Source organism: Mytilus galloprovincialis, chromosome 1, assembly GCF_965363235.1.
Source record: "Mytilus galloprovincialis chromosome 1, xbMytGall1.hap1.1, whole genome shotgun sequence".
NCBI classification, from domain to species: Eukaryota; Metazoa; Mollusca; class Bivalvia; order Mytilida; family Mytilidae; genus Mytilus; species Mytilus galloprovincialis.
The window spans coordinates 82,625,768-82,644,961 of record NC_134838.1 but is presented as its reverse complement, the minus strand read 5'-3'; the positions used below and the strand labels follow the sequence as shown (position 1 = coordinate 82,644,961).

The 19,194-nt window shown below is 32.6% G+C and overlaps 1 protein-coding gene across 2 annotated transcripts in view; it reads right to left on the bottom strand.

Moving 5' to 3' along the window:
- Positions 1–1,236: 1,236 nt before the first annotated feature.
- The window catches only part of LOC143041969 (uncharacterized), a 29,903-nt gene continuing 11,945 nt past the window's right edge, over positions 1,237–19,194 (bottom strand). For both annotated transcript variants that reach the window (XM_076214164.1, XM_076214157.1), the window contains exons 13-22: positions 17,596–17,620; positions 13,577–13,816; positions 12,639–13,193; positions 11,908–12,014; positions 11,022–11,475; positions 5,886–6,664; positions 4,494–4,524; positions 3,952–4,220; positions 2,240–2,267; positions 1,237–1,790 (exon numbers count right to left, since the gene is read on the bottom strand). In XM_076214164.1, the coding sequence (XP_076070279.1) occupies positions 1,396–1,790; positions 2,240–2,267; positions 3,952–4,220; positions 4,494–4,524; positions 5,886–6,664; positions 11,022–11,475; positions 11,908–12,014; positions 12,639–13,193; positions 13,577–13,816; positions 17,596–17,620 (2,883 nt within the window). In that variant the 3' untranslated portion in view covers positions 1,237–1,395. The remainder of the gene's footprint in view (positions 1,791–2,239; positions 2,268–3,951; positions 4,221–4,493; positions 4,525–5,885; positions 6,665–11,021; positions 11,476–11,907; positions 12,015–12,638; positions 13,194–13,576; positions 13,817–17,595; positions 17,621–19,194) is intronic.

The following is a 19,194-nucleotide window of genomic DNA, read 5'->3' as shown; positions in this document are numbered from 1 at the left end:
ATTTTTTGTGTTTCTTTGGTTCTTATAACGTGACTCTGTACTTTAAAATATCCCGTCAGTATTATCAGTTATTGTTCTATAATATGTCTCTATGATATATTTCTAATATGAATTAGAAAAAAAACGTTGAACCACAAACGTCAAAATTATTCAACCACGTAGTGGAATGAACTATTTGTGGATTTTTATAAATTCCATAGAACTTTTGACTATTTTAAATCTCGGTCTATTTCTGAAATTAATTCTTACATACTTTTGATTTTTTAACCCTGTATGCTAACATTGCCCATGTGAAATTTTAAAATTGTTTGTATAAACATAGAACGACAAAAATATGTGACGTATATAATTTTCTGACGTCAGCAACGCGAATCGATGAATGTGTTTGTAGATAGATATTTTTGTGTTCTGTTAAATTGTTCCTTTTAAAATTGTTACACGATGATGACTGCTGTACCCATATTTTGACTATTTCTTTTATTATGTCTTATTAGTTCACGCATCATTGTAAATATAACGGAATTTCATGAGACTGTCAACAAAGTGAGAGGTTTAGCGCTATAAACCAGGATTAATCCACCATTTTCTTCTATCAAAAATGCCTATACCAAGTTAGGAATATGACAGTTCTTGTCCATTCGTTTTTGATGTGTTTTGTCGTTTGATTTTGCCATGTGATTATGGACTTTCCGATTGGATTTTCCTCTGAGTTCAGTATTTTTGTGATTTTACGTTCTACTTAGATAGATTTCAAATTATGAGTAGTGATCGATTGCAAAGTACAAATGAAGTTTATGTTTCAGTTTGGTCTGGACTTGTTCATAAACAGATACCTTTCCACAGCAAAAGATTTTTTTTTATAAAAAGTTAAAAGTTTTCCAAAATTTTTTTTTTTTTATAACATGCATTCTATGTTAGGAATGTATTTCAAATCTGAAAATTGAATGTTAATAATTCAAATAACTAGTATAACGGGATGATTCTATTCAAGAAAAGTTTGTCCTTTGGCTACTCCTTTAATTTTGTAGAATTTGCATGTAGGAAGATGTAGAATGTTGGATTGAAAAGAAAAATTTTAAAATATGATTATAACTGCATTATTACATAACACTGTTCAGTTAGATATACTGAAGGGATAAATTAGTGTCGATATACAATTATTACAGATAAATAGATCTATTTTGGCTTGGGTGTGTTATTCGCCTCGAGATGTCACTATATAATTGAAATGCACAGTATGAATAACCAATTTAGTTCTTTTAATTCTGTTGAATGATAATACAAGAGCAAGAAAACCACATTATAAATGGTTCAATGTTCCCCCTTATTTACAAAGAAAGGGATCATGATGGTGTAAGCTTTTGGTAATATAACACCAGCTTGAAAGTTTTGGTGCTATTTCTTCTTCTTAAAAGGATTCATTTTTTTCAAGAATGTTTTTTCTTTTCCTTTTTTCTCCACTTCATCTTTCTCCTCTTCAGGGATATATTTCTTCACTCCTTTACTTTTTATTATCTCCTCTAAACACTGAGAACCTTTCCCGACATTAACCAAAGCATTATGTAGAACTTCTATGGTTGGTCTGACTATCTGATCTTTTCGCCATTTAAATAATATCGCTTTACATTGTGCCATTAAATCCCTTCCATTGTCATGCTGTATAATGTCTAATGATGTGATCGATGACCCTAATTCTATACCCAGTTGGAAGGATACTACACCTATTACTTGTGCCAATTCATCTAGTATTTCATCGGTTGGAATGAAATCCATGTATTCCTCCCTGATTTCTGTAATGATAACCAAGCACATGAGATATTAATCATGACTGTACAGTGAGATGAAAGACTGTAATTTTCTTCAGAAACATTTAATCCTAAATTTACGAGTTCTTGGAAAATAAAATTAGTGTGAATAAATAACAAAGGACTATTAAAGTGGCCTGATCCAATGAATATTATTTACAATTCTCAAAAATAAATAAAAAAGTGAAGTGTGTTCTATAAAATATCATCTGAACTAAATATCAAAGAGACAACGTGACTTGTTGTAAAAATCAAAATGTTTTTCACTGGTTATATGTTATTGATATGATATGTTTGACATACCCTATTAAAGTGCACATATACCTTACAATAGATTAACCTTTGTTACACGTTCTTTTATAAACCTTAATGTAATGATGACATTTGAACATCAGTAATCATTCATGGTTTAAAATAAAAAGAAATATACGTACGACATCGTTCTATTCTTACTCTTTTTACCTGCAATGATTATTTAACATCGAATAAAACACTATTGATTATTTTTGCATCATCGTGTTGCTTTCCAATACATATTTAAATAAAGTATATTCAATATAAATTCTATTTTATACCTAAGTACACTTATTTATGGAAATAAGTTTCATACTACTCAGTGCACCATTTTACGAGCAAAATCAACAGCTTAAACACATCAAACGAATGGATATCAACTGTCATATTCCTGACTTGGTACAGACATTTTAATATGTAAAATATGGTGGATTAAACCTAGTTTTATAGCTAGCTAAACTGCTCACTTGTATGACAGTCACATCAAATTATTCCAAGAAGATGTTATACAACAATAGATGTTCCCATGAATCCTGCTAACAAAATCAAGGAAGGTTTCATTAAAAGCTCCGTATATAAATAGAACGACATTTTTTAGCAAGTGTTTTATTATATAAGAGTTTGTTAAACAGGAAGTTGAAGAGCAATGAAACTAAAACCGTGTTACACAGTAAAGCAAACTGAAACGGCACCATATAACAAAATCAGACCACAATATCAAATAAAATATATCCCGTTATAGTATATTTTGATGAATAATTATTATGCATGCTGCGTTTTTTTTTACCCCAAAAAATGTTTATTTTGGTATGTCGAATTTTGACACTGTGTGTCCATATCATATTTGGATGAAGGTTGAGTACATTGTTCAGTATAAGTAATTAATCAAAAACCAGGTCAGATACAAAAATAGGTTATATTGAATTGAAAATAAAATAGAGACTCTAAAGAGCCTGTGTCGCTCACCTTGGTCTATGTGCATATTAAACAAAGGACATAGATGGATTCATGACAAAAATGTGTTTTGGTGATGGTGATGTGTTTAAAGATCTTACTTTATTGAACGTTCTTTACAATTATCTCTATAAATAATGAACTTGGCCCATTAGTTGCAAGTGGAAAATATTTTGTAGAAATTTACAAAATTTATGAAAATTGTTAAAAATTGACTATTAAGGGCAATAACTTCTTAAGAGGTCAATTGACCATTCTGGTCATGTTGATTTATTTTTAGGTCTTACTTTGCTGTCATTATTGCTTTTAGTTTATCTCTATAATATCTATAATAATATTCAAGATAATAACCAAAAGCTGCAGAATTTTCTTATAATTACCAATTCAGGGCAGCAACCGTTTGCCTGAATGGTCTGAAAATTTCAGGGCAGATAGATTTTGACCTAATGAACAATTTTATCATTGTCAGAATTGCTATTAATGCTTTGGTTTCAGAGATATGAGCCAAAAACTGCATTTTACCATATGTACTATTTTTAGCTTTGTCGGCCATCTTGGTTCTCCGGGCGGGGTCATCGGACACAATTCTAAAACTAGATACCTCAATGATAATTGTGGCCAAGTTTAATTAAATTTGGCCTAGTAGTTTCAGAGAAGATTTTTGTAAAAGTTAACGACGATTTTAGTCATGGAGAATCTTGAAAAAACACCACAAAAAGACTGAACTCCGAGGAAAATTCAATCGTTAAGTCCCTAAATAAAAATCTATCTTTTGGTCAATGTACCATTTTTGTGTAAACTATCGGCACTTTCATCTCAGAAACCAAATAATTCAAAATATAACTTCTACACACTAATGAAAATTTACAGCTAGGGTATTCTTTTTTTAGATACTTACCCGACAAAGCATATGTAAATTGCAATTCATATTGCTTAAAGCTTTTGCGATATCCCTAAATTTTCCTTTATATCTATCTCTCCAGTTTACCAATATTCTACATTTAACAATCTCAATCCGATCATAGTTATCTCTGAGGTCTTCCCACTCTTGGAAAGTCATACCAAGATGTATGGCTAAATCGTGTACTGTTGTAACATCACATGGTGAAACAAATCGTTGAAGTTCGATATCAGTTGGTTTCTGATCCAAGGCATCTTCACTTAAACCTGAATGAGTACAAAAGGATCATTGATAATATTACTGTGGCGTCAATGCATTAAGGGATAGTTAGAGCATATGCGCTTTTGGTACAATGATACATTGCCAAAAAAAATATAGAAATGAAAAACTTAAAAAAGATGTTTACCAAGTATTATTTATTCCCTGCATACAAAACTGTTTGCCCTGTTGAAGAAACGAAAGACTGAATTAATACTTATCTCTTCTGGAGTAAACCACAGTAATAAACAGTTTGGGTTAATCTCATTCATGATATTTACCTTGACAGTTCTCTTCACATTGTATCTTTTTCTGAAAGAAAATATTGCTCAAAATAAATATACGATTCTCAAAATTGGTTATTATTAATTACATAGTGTGCTAGTGACCTAATACGGTATATAAGGGGTCGGTAAATTCCATATGGGGTGAGAGCGAATATGGATTTACTGACCCCATATACACCGTATTACGTCACTGGTTCACTATATAACGAATTTATCTTACCGACTATCTAAACGTGTAAAATTTAGACTTGTGATCTATCAAAATCAGCAAACCAGTCTCCAATACTGTTAGCATTAAGAAACTACTTTTATTAATCCTACAAGAACAATAGCCAACGATAACAACTTGTTAGGATTAAATGTGTTTAATGAATTTATTTCAATCTTAATCATCAATTTCTTCGTCTGTTGAAACATTTAAGATTTTTCTCAGTTCCGTTTTGTTTTTATAAAGGGACGTAACTCAACTACTAAACGTGTATTAAATAAGTCCCGCCTCCCTGCTACCTAATTTGGAATATAAAGGGACGTAACTCCTTTGCTAATCGTATATGAAATAAGCCCCGCATCCCTACTAACTTATATCAAATATACACGGTCTTCACGCGGACGATTTTAACCAATCCCATTCCTAGAAATGTATAGGAGGTAAGATAAAAGATGATACCTGTCCTGGTTATTTCGATCAGAAGTGCTGAATAAAGTGTTCTTATTTAAGAGATTGACAAATCATAATGCATTTAATAGATTAAACGGGCATTAGCTGTCAGAATCGTAACATCCAGTTCACCCAAATTGACATAATTGTTTTATATCATACTAAAACGTATATTCAAATTATAAATTGTCGATATAATGTATCAGGATTGCATCAGTGCACTCTTTAGTATTCTGTGTAGTGTTTTTTGACATTGTATTTGTTGGTGTGTTTTTTATTTGCACGGTGTTGTTAGTTTTCCTAACACTGATATGTTTATAAATAACTTTGTTATTTATCATTTTCGTAAGTAGGATGCACAAACATGTCAATTTCTTCCATTGCATTCAGTTTTCTAAATCAAAATGAAGATATTCACACAATTATTTTTCCCAAGTCTAATCTGTTAAATAGAGGTTTAGTAAGGGCCTACTTAAACTGTTATCAACCGGAAAGTTTCTTTCTTACCTATTCTGACCTCTACATCGCAAGTCGTTTTAACGACTACACAGAATACTAAAGAGTGCGCTGATGCAATCCTGATACATTATATCGACAATTTATAACGTTATCAACAATAGGTTTCTTATTTCTTGCTTATCTTGACCTGTACATAATATGTTCCTTATTTAACTTTGTCTTCAACTAAAGATTTAAAACATATTTTGAACTATCCTTATTCTATATACCTGATTTTGATTCCAAATATTCCACTTTTCTTTAGTATGTAAAAGCTTATGTTTATCACAGATCCATTCATCGGTTGTCGATGCTGCCTCTTCTGTGATGAAACACTCTAACCTCGAGCATGAATATTCAACGTGGAAGGGTATCTTTTGGCTGTTAGGGGAGGCATGAACTGCTGATTGGTAGAACTCTGAAATTCTCTCTAATGTTGTAAACATGGTTTCCTTGATTCCAGTGGCAATATCTGGTACGATAAGTCCGTTAGAAGTTTTATGGACTATGTAAAGCAGAATCTTGTTGCCTTCAACACATACCACAATATCATGTGCCATATCAAATGATAATCCAATGAATCCTGAAAACAAGAGTTGTTTCCCTTCATAAGTCTTTACTGTCCACATACTAAGACATGCGCTGATAAGACGATTTGGCAAGGCTGGTGGTATAATTGTCCCTTTAAAACTGAATGCAAGACGGATAGCTTTCTCTGGTGTGCATTCACATGTCATGAAACTTGTTTCATTTCTCAATATGAGCATGCAGGGAACAAAGAAGTTTTCCACTTTTAGCCTACTGCCTGTATCATTATCATATCTACGCTGCTCTGACAGGATATCAAGATGGATGAGCATATCAAATATGAACTCTTTATAAGGTAATATTTTGTCGAAGTGCGTTTGCTCCCAAATATTATACAGATCTTTTCTTTGTATTATTCCACTTCCGGACATCATTTGAAATGTTTTTCTTATGCGACCTTTCTTTGGCCAAAAGGTTATATCTGTGAAATAAAATATGAATGAGAAAGTTTAAATATAAAATAGAAGATATGGTATGATTGCTAATGAGACAACTGTCCACAAGAGACCAAAATGACACAGAAATTAACAACTATAGGTCAATATAGGTCACCGTACGGCCTTCAACAATGAGCAAAACCCATACCGCATAGTCAGTTATAAAAGGCCCCGAAATGACAATGTAAAAAAATTCAAACGATAAAACTAACGGCCTAATTTATGTACAAAATATGAACAACAAAAAAGACAATAGGAACAGATCTGCGAGTACTCGCAGTTATCTGACAGCTAGTTCAAAGCCACTAACAACTAATATACTCTGCTATTAATGTTATTTATCACGTGAGATAATTTCAATAAAAATTTTACTCCAAGATACATTAGAAAACTATATAATCTATTTGCGACAATAAACCCAAAGATTGCTATTACGAGAAAAATGTCAATATCAGATTGGGCTGCGCTCGAACCTTTTGTGAGTCGTACATAACTGAATAACAAATGTTAATACGAACAAAGCAATGCATTTAATATCGTTTCAAGTTTAGTCAAAATGTGTAAACAAGAACAAATGTCAGGAAATGTCCTTTAGTAAACATTGAATATTATCACATACATTTTTATTCAAATTCTCCTTATTATAATTTACTGGAAAAAATAAATTTACAGAGGAAGGTTGTAACAACGAAACTGTTTTTATTTAAAGCCGACCGCGTTTCTACATTTGTAATTGTTACCCAAAACTAATATGCAAAACTTCGTTATATACAAAATTTTATTGGTCTTCTACCAATACTATTGAAATTTTACAATTACAAAACTATTGATCAAAATATTTGATATCTAAATAGAAATTGAGATTTTTTTTAAATTAATCCGCAAACTTTCACCTACAAATATGCACGTCTACATTTCATCTAGATCATTTACATAGGTGCATAGTTATACAAGGACAAATTATCATTCAAAACAGACTCATTATGAAAACATTAGAAATAAACAACTTTATGTTTGTCTCCAAAAAAATTGTAACTTTGTGTAATTGGGTTTCTGTTTAATTAATATTTATCCTGTATTTGTTCTTATCATATATATTGTTCATGAACAGTGAATTCGTCATTATCCATGAGATACCAATGTTTATATATACTAGGCAAAAAAAGAAACGTTAAATTGGTTTTTAATTTGAAAATATCACATATATTAATTTCAAATATTTTCATGATTAAAACTAGTAACCTGAATGATTTATCTATCAAATTTACTCATTTGTAAAAATATCGGAAATGACATGATGTCATTTTCTGATTTCAAACAAATAACCATTTTTTCAAAAAATTACCTATATAGAGTTGGAATCGAGTTGTCCTTTTTGTCATTTTTGTGTCGAACACGATTGTTAACAAAAGGTCGCATTAAAAATTTGAAAAAAGTAAAACAATGCCCCGTCTACGCCAAAATGAGAGAGAACGAGCTATTGGAATGTTGGTAGCAAGAATGACTCAAGTGAAGGTTGCAAATCATTTTAATGTCTCTAAAATGACTATTGCAAGGCTTAGGACTCGTCTTAAAGATACTGGCACAACAAATGATCGCCCGCGTAGTGGCAGGCCACGTGAACCGACGTTACGTCAAGACAGATACATCCGCATCATTCATCTCCGGAATCGATTTGTAAACACGTCACAAACTGCACGACAAACCCACGGAAGACATAACAACAGAATATCTGCTCAAACAGTTCGTAACCGATTGCGTCAAGTTGGTATAAGAGCTCGTCGTCCATTGAAGGGACCTATCCTGGATGGCGCGACTTCAATGGACACGGGTACGGATTCGATGGAATAGGTAAACATGGAGACTGGTTCTTTTTACCGATGACTCTAAATTCAACTTGAAATTTAGCGACGGCAGAGTCAGGTCTACCGGAGACGCAATGAACGATTTTCTGATGTGTGCGTGCAGGAAAAAGATCGGTTTGGTGGTGGCGAAATCATGGTATGGGGCGGAATTACGTACCAGGAACGCAACGAGCTCAAAATCATCGTTGGTAACCTAAATGCAACAAGGTATAGGGACGAAATTCTGGCTCCAGTTGTTCTCCCGTTTCTCCGAAGACATCGTTTTAACCACGTTTTTCAGCAGGACAACGCCCGTTGTCACGTGGCACACATTTTGATGACCTTTTTGGAGAATAACCATATTCGTGTGTTGCCTTGGCCAGCAATATCTCCAGATTTATCCCCAATTGAACATCTTTCGGACGAACTTGGACGACGTATCAGGAATAGTCAAAATCCACCCCTTACACTAAAAAAAACACTAGCCCAGCTCCGAACAGCACTTTTCAGGGAATGGAACAACATCCCTCAACATTTTATTCGACGTCTTATCACAAGCAGAAAACCCTAGCCGTATTTGGCACAACCTTTTTCAACTTTTGATTCTCAGTGCTGTACAACTTTGTACCTTTTTTAGACTTTCGAACTTTTATATCTGGGAGTCACTGGTAAGTCTTGTGTGGGCGAGGTGCGTTTTTGGCGTATTGAATTTTAAAAACTGATGCCTTTTGTTATCTATTATTCATGTGTTTCTTTGCCTAATACGTTCTCCTATTTATTTGTATTGTAGTCCTGTCATATTATGTTGTCATTTTAATGTTATATTTAACATTGCTATTAAAGTACGAGGTTTGGCATGACACAAAACCAGGTTCAACCCAACATTTTTTTCTTTAAAAATGTCCTGTACCAAGTCAGGAAAATGGCCATTGTTATATCATAGTTCGTTTCTGTGTGTGTAACATTTTTACGTTGTGATTCCGTTGTGTCGTTTGTTTTCTCTTATACTTTAGTGTGAATTCACATTACTATAAGACGTGTCACGGTACTTTTCTATCCCAAATTCATGTATTTGATGTTATATTTGTTATTCTCGTCGGATTTTGTCTAATGCTTAGTCCGTTTCTGTGTGTGTTACATTTTAATGTTGTGTCGTTGTTCTCTTATATTTAATGCGTTTCCCTCAGGTTTGGTTTGTTACCCCGATTTTGTTTTTTGTCAATAGATTTACGAGTTTTGAACAGCGGTATACTACTGTTGCCTTTATTTATTGATTCCATGCGACGAAGGTGTCAGGCGGTCATAAATGCAGGAGGTGGTCATACAAGGTATTGACATGTTAACCCGAAACTACTCCATTAAATTTTTGTTATCAATTTTTTGTTATAAAAAATTTAAATGATCTTATAAGCATGTAACGTTTCTTTTTCTGCCTAGTATATATATCGTATGTGATCAATACCAACAAAAATATTATAATTTTTTCAATCCACGAAATAGGTATTAACAAAATTAATGAATCCATAGTACACATAATATTTTCAGAAATATACCAAAGACTTTATTTCACAATGAAATGAAACAGTCTCTTAGAATAATCAAAATCTTAAATCGATGTCCACAACGGACCAACGATTTGGGCAATGTTGACTTTCTGATAAGTTTGGCATCCTAAATAATATTTATTCATTACAGGTTTCAAGATGTTCGGCTAAAAAAATATGAATAAATCCGTTCTACGGTTTCAGAAGGTTGACTTAGTTGAAAAGTTTTGTTTGTAGATTGTTTTTGACATTTAAAGTTTTCTTGTACTATTATATATTTTGTTTTTCTAAGACAAAAACATAGGCTATAAAATATGATAATAAATCATCTATTGGGGGTAATAGAATAATTGAGTGAAGTGACAATTCCAGCAATGTTGATCTACTTAAAGATTAAGTATTTCTGGTTATTTTTGCATTTTTTCATTTTATATCTATAGGTTGCAGTTTTTTAAAGAAAATAGTCAAAAATCAAAACCGTGCAAAATGTGACATTTAAGGTCAATAACTCCCATGAAAAGTCATCGGAGAGTTTCATGTCAGAAGCAGCGGTAGGATGTTAACGTTCTAAATATTTCAGTGCACTCAAATTTTCTCTATCTGTTGTGGTTTTCAAGATAATTGACAAGGCTAGCATTTAACCCCCTATGAACTTATCAAAGCAGATTCGGTTATATGATGGTAGGAAGACAGGATCATTGTATGGACTCAGTTTTTGATACAGATACTCAATGATGATTGTTGCGTGAGGAGAATATCTCATTTCATCCTTCAGGCCAGATGCAATAAAAAGGAAAGCGGTAGTATTTCAACAAGAAATAAAATTGTCTAAAAGCACACCTCACGAAAGATGTTCCAACATTTCACAACCAATTTCATACAGTTTTTTGTTAGAACAATGTTACATTCCCGTATTGAACAGCATCAAAGTGGAAATCATATATATAAAATACCTGTAACAAAAGATCTCATGACTTCAACCAGAAGTAGAGGGCTAATGATCACAAAACCTCTCAACTGTGGAGTATCAAAGTAGACTATTTTTCCTAGAGAGTGTTGAAAATGCAAAAAATCGTTGAGCTCCTCAGGAAACAGGACGGACACCTGGCTTATGGAATTTAATTCTTCAAGTTCCAAAACTGACAAAATCTGTTTTCCTTTAGCCACCAAAACCGAAATCTCCAGTTCAAGGGGAACACACGCATTAGGCATTATCTCTCCCCAACATGGATGTTTAAACGTAAGATCCGTGATCGTTTTCTTAAGGACATCAATCTCTGGATCTGCTTTGTCTGTTGCATTGACGAATATATGTTTATCAAGTACCAGATGGTCATGTCCTTCATGGTTTTTGAATAACTCTTCTACTCCATTGTATAATTCTCTACGCTGTGTCTCAATATTCTCCTATAAAGTAATACAGAAGAATTTGATAAATAAATTATTTGGTGTTATAAACAGTTTACCCTTAGAGACTTAAAACAACTAATTACGCAATTTACTAGTTCACCAGGAGGAACTCATTTAATATCTTATAGAATGTAATTTGTCGAGCAGAATCGGCTGACTTTTTCTCTTTATGGTCATACATGTTGCTTTATCTTTAGTTTTATTGTGTTTGTTGACTATTGTTAGTTTTTATTCTCCCTCATGTTCAATGTGATATCTCCCTGTTTTCTATATTGTATGTTCTATTGCACAAGTGGTTTTTTTCTCACTTGTGTCATACACTGTAACTTACTTCTCATAATTTGTAACATAGTCGTGTCAGAAAAAACCCAAATATGATATATATGAAAGGCCAGATATACCAGAATCATTTAACAAAGGGTCACCTACCGTTGGTATTTTGTCTTTATGTGTAGCAACAAACAAGATCTTTGGAATGCCTACATAAACAGCCTTACAATAGGTCAGGATGCAGTTTACCCAGTGTTGTAAAAATACTGAAAATGCAAAAGATAATTGAAACCGGGTTATTTACACTTTTATACTCATATATGAAGGTCGTATCACTTTAAGCTAACATATTAAAGTCATTCAACTGTCAATGCTTTATGTTTTACTAATTAGTATAATTGGAGAATAGAAACTGGGAATGAGCCAAAGAGACAACAACTCGACTAGAAAGCAGGTCTTCAATATATCGAGGAAATTCCGCACCTGGAGGAGTGCTTCAGCTGTCCCCAAACTAAAATGTGCACCAGCTCAGTGACAACGGACGCCATACTCAACTCCGAAATGTATTCAAAATACTAGTTTGTTACCTAATTTGTCTCTTTTTACTCACATGACGAAATTGCAACACCGGTAAAATAATGTCCGCCTTAATGTTTTGCCTTATTTGGGGTTTGAGTAGATGAATAGTTAAGGAAGTTGATTAACGTATCACTGCTGCCTGTCAATGGTGCACTGTGCAAAAATAACATCACGGTGATCACAGAAAGGATCTAATTTATAGCTGAGTGTTAAATCAAACTGTTAGATTTACCTTCAACACGAACACTCAAACCAAACATATGAAAGCCAATGATGTATAAGACCTTAAAATGTTATTAACAGTATTCTACCTGCTGGGGTTGGTGTCGTATGCTGTCCTGGAAAACCCAACACATCAGGAACATGTTCGTGCAATCCTTTGCTTCCATCAAATATAACAAGAAATAAAGCTCTGTAAGTCATGAATGTTTGGTGTGTTGTGTAATAAACATACTGTCCACCAAAGTCCCAAAAGATGAGACGCCCTACTTCCATCTCAAAGTTTCCACTCTTAAGATATTTTTCCATGTCTCTTCTGATTTTATCTTCAGTCATCTTGGATTTCATTTTCTGTTTCCTCTGCTTTTTTGATAAACCATCATTGGAAAAAGTTTGAGATGACGACGCTATAAATGCTGAATGTCGGGAAGTAATATATTCGGATCTTGTCGATTGGGTAGGCATTACCGTAGCCTGTGTCTGCTGTATGAAAACGTTTGGATTAACCAGTGTTTCATTTTTACTTCCAGATGGGCTTGTAGCTGATGCTTGTGATTTGTCTAACTGATCTGATGACTTTTTTTTATCAGTATCTACCGAGGTCATTAACACTTTGTTGTATACAACATCACTGGCTTCATAAGTTCCTGGTAAAAATAAATATATAGGAGTAGAGCTGTTATATTTATTAACAATTCAATAAATGATATGAACAGATATGTACGAGTATAAAATGTGACGAACATTATAGATTTTTCTGAAACATATATACCAAGCAACCAAAATAAAAAACTAAAACAACCAAAATCCAATCAACATCGTTTCCTGTAACTAAAAAGCCCTTGCAAGTCCAAACGACAATTCAAACAACCAACGGATTGGCATCAATCTAAGCTGTTCAATGAATCATGGAAATACTTTTGTAGAGAAAAAACCTAGAATTTAAATATTGGAAATAAAAATCAAATTGATTCATCTTAATAGTACGTCTTTAATTGAGTTTCTAAATTTTATAAAGGTTGATCTTTACCTGGACTATAAAGAATCCATTTTCTTGTATTAACATCAAGGCCACAACGACCTTCAATAAGGGAGATTCCATCGGTAGCATGTCTTCCTTTTGGTATTACATCACCTATTAACAGCTTTACAAGAGTAGATTTCCCTACCCCAAACTGGCCTGTCACCATACAGCGCATATCAAACGATTTATAGGTACCTTTGCCCTTCAAACGCTCCAACATGGCAGACTTTTTTTTCTGGAAGTAATCTAAAATAAAATCAATAACATTTTTTTTTTTTAATTTGAAAGTACTTTGAAAAACCCAGATGCCAAAATAATATTGACAAAACTTGGTTGGGGAAAAATATTGTGAATCAAAGTGGTGGATATCACTCATTGAAAAATTGGTACAGTAGTTTGGATAATTTCAAATTAAGGTATGGTGGGGACAAAAGAACATAAATAAAGCATTATTGCTGAAAACTCTTCTAGTAAATGTTACCAACTACTCTTATAAGACATAAGCTATTAAAGAACTTTAAACAGTGTCAACAAAAATAATCTAAAAATGTTGTTTTGGGGCATTTTGTAAGTTAAAACATAGGTTATATGACATGGAAGATTAAAAGTTTTAGAGTGTCTTTTGATCAATTTATATTTTTCAGAACAGGGCATTGAAAATGTACTTTTTCAAGGTAAGGGACGACATCAAAAGTTTAATGTAGGATAAAAAAAACTTAATTCACATAGTTTTTTCACTGACCCCCACACCCTCCCTCTTAACTTAATTTGGGAAAAAATGATTGACCAATAGGGATATATGTAAAATTGATCTTGTATTATCAAAACTTGCAGCAATGTTGACCTTCCCACCCCCAAACTATTTGATTTAAGTTTTTTTTATTCTACATCAATCTTTTGATGTCATCCCTAAACAAATTAAAAAAAAATATATTTTATTGAAATGCGGATTTTTTCTTGATTGCAAAAATATATATTCACTTCTTATAAAAATTCAAATGACTAAAATAGACATAATGATTGATGGGGAATAAATTAATAAAAAATATTTTGTTATAATCAAAAGTTTTAAAATCTTAAAACTGTTACAAGCCAATTATAAATAAAAACTAGATGTGTCAAAGCGACACGAATGGCCCCGTTTCAAAAAGTTGAAAAATCTGCAATTTCAAAAACACATAAGGACACAAACATAATGGTAGTCTCACATATCAACAATTAGCTCAAAATCTGGAGGTGTATAGAAAAAAGTCTGTATAACTGTGACTTTAAACAATTTTCAAAGTTGTAAACCCTTAATTTTGGCAAAAATTAGCGGATCGGAACGAAACTTTAACTTGATCTATAACTCATCATGAATAACTCACATACCAAAAATCATTCAAATATCTGAAAGACTTTAGAAAAAAAGTCTGTAAAACTGCGATTTTCAACAATTTATCAAAGTCCAAATCCCGTAATTTCGGCAAAAATTAGCGGAGCGAAACGAAACTTAAACTTGATCTGTAATTCAACATGGTAAACTCACATACCAAAAATCCACCCAATTTCTGAAAGCATTTAGAAAAAAAGTCTGTAAAACTGTGATTTTAAACAATTTATCCAAGTCCAAAGCCCATAGTTTCGGCAAAAAATTTCGCTGCGGGGCCATAAAAATAAGTGAACTAACCTTAATTGTTGATTAATTGCAGATCATTATTGGAAATTTATCAAGTAAATCAAAGGCCTTACTTGAATACCTTTTATATATTCATATTTATATTTATATTTCATTTTTTTAAAGATCTTGTTAATCCTTAATCAATCATTTATCTTTCAGACATAATTTACAGATTCACTTTATGTAATATAGATAAAAAAAAAAAATAAAAAGAGGGACGAAAGATACCAAAGGGACAGTCAAACTCATAAATTGAAAATAAACTGACAACGCCATGGCTAAAAATTCAAAAGACAACCAGACATACAATAGTACACATGACACAACATAGAAAACTAAAGAATACACAACACGAACCCCACCAAAAACTAGGAGTGATCGCAGGTGCTCCGGAAGGGTAAGCACATCCTGCTCCTTATGTGATAACAAATCAAGTAAATAGTCTAATTCGGTAGGTCACATTCATGAAAGGGAAGGGGATTGTAGTTACGACGTACAAAGTAATAGGCAATAATAAATCTATCATCCTTATATATCAAACATATAATATATACATTTGTGTATTCAATTATGAGGTCAAATATTCATTGATATTTGTTTATTGGGATGTATATTGAAGGAAAGATGTCATAGGGTCTGTATAATTATGTAAGACTGAGGTTGATAAGTAATGAGGTCAATTTGACAGTTTAGGAGGTGGGGCACTGTAATTAAAGGTCCACCTTGTCCCTGAATGGTTGATGATAATGACAGTTGTCAATCATCTAGTATTGTATCAATACTTAATTACCTAATCAAGATGTTTAAAAAAAACCTTTCCATCAACATACCTTAATGACATACATTCTTGAATTAACTGCTCCAAAAATATACCCATTTGTTTAGTTTATATGTATATTATGTGCACATACATGAGAACTATAGGGAACTATATTCCTTTGTGAATACATTTAGTAATAGTAGCTAACCTGTCGTGTTGTTAGGGAGGACAGAGCCTAAGGAAAGATTCAAAACAAGTTCCAATCTTTCCAAAAACGAATTATACAGTAATACATGATTCCATGAAGCCTGATTTAACATCTCAGGAGTTCCATAGAACACCGTGATGAAACTTTTATACATATCTTATATGTTTAGCATGATAAATAGGTATTCAGTGATAAGTAACAGGGAGTTGATGATAGGTGAATAAGAAACCATGTCACACGGTACGGCATGCTTACACGACGTCTGATAACAAATATCAGGAAGATCTAATATGCAGTGTCCCAGAAAAAAGGGACGAATAATTTATACATATTCATTATGTTTTGAATGAATAATTAATCGGCACGCAAGAAGTTGATTAGTTATGAAATTGACACTGTGTCACAAAATATAGCATACTAATGTGAAAGAAAAAAACATTCAGAAAGCTCTGATCTGTTGTTCTGAGAAAAGTGTCACAAAAATTTGATGGACGATGGACACAGATACCAAACAATGGATAGACAGACGACGGACGGACAAACAGGGATAAAGGATAGTCTTTTCTTTTAAGCTGTGGAGAGAATAAAAACAATTGCAATTCTTTTTTTTTTTTTTTGTTATTCTATACTAGCAGTTCTTTTTCACTAAAAACAGAACAGTTGGCAAAGTAAATTGTATTGCTAGTAATAAAATTATTAGAATGCTTTGCCGTGTAGTCTATTGCATGAGTGTTGTATCAAACATAATTCGTCTTTGCTTTTTGTATGAAAAATATACTATTGTGTCATTTTTCTTTTTTCTCTCAAAAAGTCATATCATTTTCCGAGAGGTCATATGAGAACGAAAAAACAAGACCAAAACATTCTCTTTTATCGCAGATTCCATAAGCGGCTGGCAATGTCCTTCTATGAAATAAACTGGTTCAATATTCACACTTTATAGTAAAAAAGAATCAATCTTCATGCTGTGAAAAGTGAACAATTCATGTACTAAAAAACAATGCGCCCATTCTGAAAACATATAATCGCCATAGGTAATGGCATATGATTGGTTCGGTCATAATTTGCTGAACAATTATGAAAATATAACTAACAATTTCTTTTAAAATAATTGTTACATACTCAACATGCTCAAGACTCGCCTAAAAATTGAGTTAAAAAAGATTTCGGGACAGCATATTGCAAATTAGTCTACACTGATCTGTAATTCTGGGAAGCTCATACACCACAGGCCATCAGGGCTAGTTTCTCCATGACATCATTAATAACTACATCACACTGTTCGTCCGCTTTTCATAATAAACAGTATTTAGTTGTTGCTTTATTTTAAATTTCAGAAGCAAGCAATTATAAAGTATACCAGTCAATATCAGAATAACAAGGATTACAGAAGTTACCTTTAGGGGTCTTTTCCATGGCAGTCTACAAAAAAACCCATACAAATTATCATATTATGTCCTTTAAAAAATGTGTTCAATTGTCGAAACAACTTACAATTTTTTGGTACAATAGTTGAAAGAACTTTCAATTTTAGGCAAGGTTCGATAATACCATCGTAAACCTTACATTCATTGGGTTTTTTTCCTCAATTTCTTTTTTTCAAGTTCGTTACTTGTTTTCACTATTATTTCATAATGATGTAAGGTATGTAAACAATTGTGTAAATAAATGTAAACTTCTAAAATGAATAAGCTTGAAAATGTCAAATGCCAGAACGTTTTTTAGTTGCAATAAACAGCTGAATATAACAAATGTAAAGGGCTCCCGAAGTCTAGCTTTAAATTGCTGCTGATCAATTTCCCTAATAATTTCATAACCATCCGTGAAGGTTTACAAACATATTATGTCAAGAAATGTAATCCCAGGTTGTCTGTAAATATAGCTATTAACGCCAAAGTTCAACTATGAGTAAAACACTAAATAATTAATTAAGATATTTCCAAAATTTTGCATCAAACGTTAATTTTATTTGTAAAATGCTTCCATCAAAGTTTTATCAAGGTATACTACCACCATTGATTTCCCCCTATTAATCTTTGCTAAATTTGCACTTTTCAAAAACATTTATCTTTGTTTCAAATAAAGAAATACTTGGCATGAGTGAAGTTTATTCCTGTCCTGTACTATAGAAAAAAATTCACTTAACATTTCATTGCATATTAGAAAATACCCATCATTGGAAGTAAACCAATCAAATTTCTCCCCTTATTTTATCTGTGTACATATTTTTATGACACAGAAATGTTTTACTGCAATAAACTTAAGATTAATTACCTACAACTGTCAAATTCAAGGGAATATTATTTTCGACCTACTTTCGTATACAACCGGATGTGACGTACCATGATTTGGTGGTATTACACCTTAAATTCTACGAAGGTTTGACAAAATAATGTATGCCTAACAAACTCCAGCAACAGTGCCTCTAATCATAAAACATCGTTACTTGAGTGTTCCTTAAACAAAGATATCACTAAAATTCTTCACTTACATAATGAACCTTTAATCTGAGACTCTCCAATTACCGTTTGAAGACTCAGATTAAAGAATTCTTAGGTAAGGAAGACTTGAATAATTTTTTTTAATAAAGCTTAAGAATTTAACTTAAGTGTTAATAAAGGACAATCTTTGTAAATTAAAAAATTAAAAAATGTTTTCATTAATTTAATCTGGATTGATTGATTGATTGGTAATACGCAACTGACTATTGTGTTATTTCGTGGCGGTCAGTTTTTAATAGATGAGGGAAGCCTGAGTTGCTGGAGAGAGACTTTCGGTATAATAACTAGCCATCCTAGTCATTTAAGATTGCAGCCGCATTTTTGATACATTTGTTGGTAAAGCCACGTGCCGGACTCGAACTCATATCCTCACTGTTTACAAACCCCGTGCTGGAGTTTCTCGCTACATTGAAGACCCATTGGTGGCCTACGCCTGTTATCTGCTCTATGGTCGGGTTGTTGTCGCTTTGAAATATTCCCCATTTCCTATCTCAA